The 1,198-nt window shown below is 66.4% G+C and overlaps 1 protein-coding gene across 1 annotated transcript in view; it reads right to left on the bottom strand.

The window, feature by feature from the left end:
* The window catches only part of LOC104497869 (G2/M phase-specific E3 ubiquitin-protein ligase-like), a gene marked incomplete at both ends in the record, with an annotated part of 1,634 nt that extends 681 nt beyond the window's left edge, over positions 1-953 (bottom strand). Inside the window, 3 exons of the mRNA XM_010141169.1 lie at positions 259-357; positions 448-539; positions 840-953. Of these exons, the coding sequence (XP_010139471.1) occupies positions 259-357; positions 448-539; positions 840-953 (305 nt within the window). The remainder of the gene's footprint in view (positions 1-258; positions 358-447; positions 540-839) is intronic.
* Between the last annotated feature and the right edge of the window lie 245 nt (positions 954-1,198).

Raw genomic sequence — 1,198 nt, 5'->3', positions numbered from 1 at the left:
CTGCGGCCCCACCCTCGGCCCCCCAACGCCCAGCCCCGCGGCTCCGGGCAGGGTGCAGGATGTGGCCGCTGCTGGGTCACAGCCTGCAGATGTGCCTGGTGGACTAGGCTGCAGCGCTTGAGCCGCTGTGGAGCTGCTGGGAGAGAGACTTTTGTCCCAGAGCTGCTTGGGAGGGCTGGGATCTCTCTCTCAAGGGCTGGGCTAAGCTCCCGCCAGCCTCCCTTGGCACAAAACTCCCTGTTCCTGTCAGGTCCTCACCTGCTGCGCTGCCCGCTCGGCTGCACGGCGAACATCCCTCAGCAAAAACACCAGCCACTCGCGTTCGTCTTGGAGCGATCTGAGCCCGTTGGCAAACCACTGCAGCAGAGACCAGACGAGGAGCTGATGAGGAGAGGAGGGTGGCAGGAGCTGCTTGGGGGAAAGTGGTAGGGAGCCCCAGGAACTCACCAGGCAGCACGCATGGGCATAGAGCCCGTTCTTCTCAAATTTGTTCCCGCAGATGTGTGGGTCGGCCTCTGCCCGTCGGCACAGCACACAGGCTGGAGGGGAGAGAGCAAACGGCACCGGCAGTGAGCACCTCTGCGGGGCCAGGGCAAGCGCCCCTGAGGGACTGCCCCCAGGGTCCTGCCCTGTCCCTGACCAGCTGGCTGACGGGCAGGGCTGGAGGCCACACAGAGGAAGGGGACACGGCTGTCCCCGCGGGAGCCCTGTGCCCAGGCTGGGCCCTGCTTGCTGGCGAAAGGGCAGCTGTGGATCTCTCGCCTCCCCCTGCCACCACTCCTGGAACACCATCCTGACAGCCCCTGTGCCAGCCTGCGGGGGGGGTACTTTGCTCTCACCCTGCTCCATGGCGTAGGCAGCCTTCCCCTTCCCAGCGAACACGGCTTGCACCAATGGTTTGGAGCGTTTGGAGGGTCCCTGTCGCAGCAGCACTGGGATGTCTCCTCCAGACTCTGAGGGAGCAGCAGGACGCGGGGGAGGGAGAAGACAGACGTCCCTGGAGGGACCAGCAGGACGCGGGGGAGGGAGAAGCCAGACGTGGCTGAGTTCACAGCACGGGCCCAGAGCCCCGACGTGTGGCACTCCCTGCTCCCTCGGCAGCCCTGCACCAGCCCCGTCCCTCCCCTGCTCTCTCCTCACCTCGCCAGGTCGCACTGACGCACAGCCAGAGCCCAGCGCTCCTATAGAGGCTCTGGCC

This window comes from Buceros rhinoceros, unplaced genomic scaffold (genome assembly GCF_000710305.1).
Source record: "Buceros rhinoceros silvestris isolate BGI_N320 unplaced genomic scaffold, ASM71030v1 scaffold23128, whole genome shotgun sequence".
In the NCBI taxonomy this organism is placed as follows: Eukaryota; Metazoa; Chordata; class Aves; order Bucerotiformes; family Bucerotidae; genus Buceros; species Buceros rhinoceros.
This window is presented reverse-complemented; position numbering and strand designations above follow the sequence as displayed.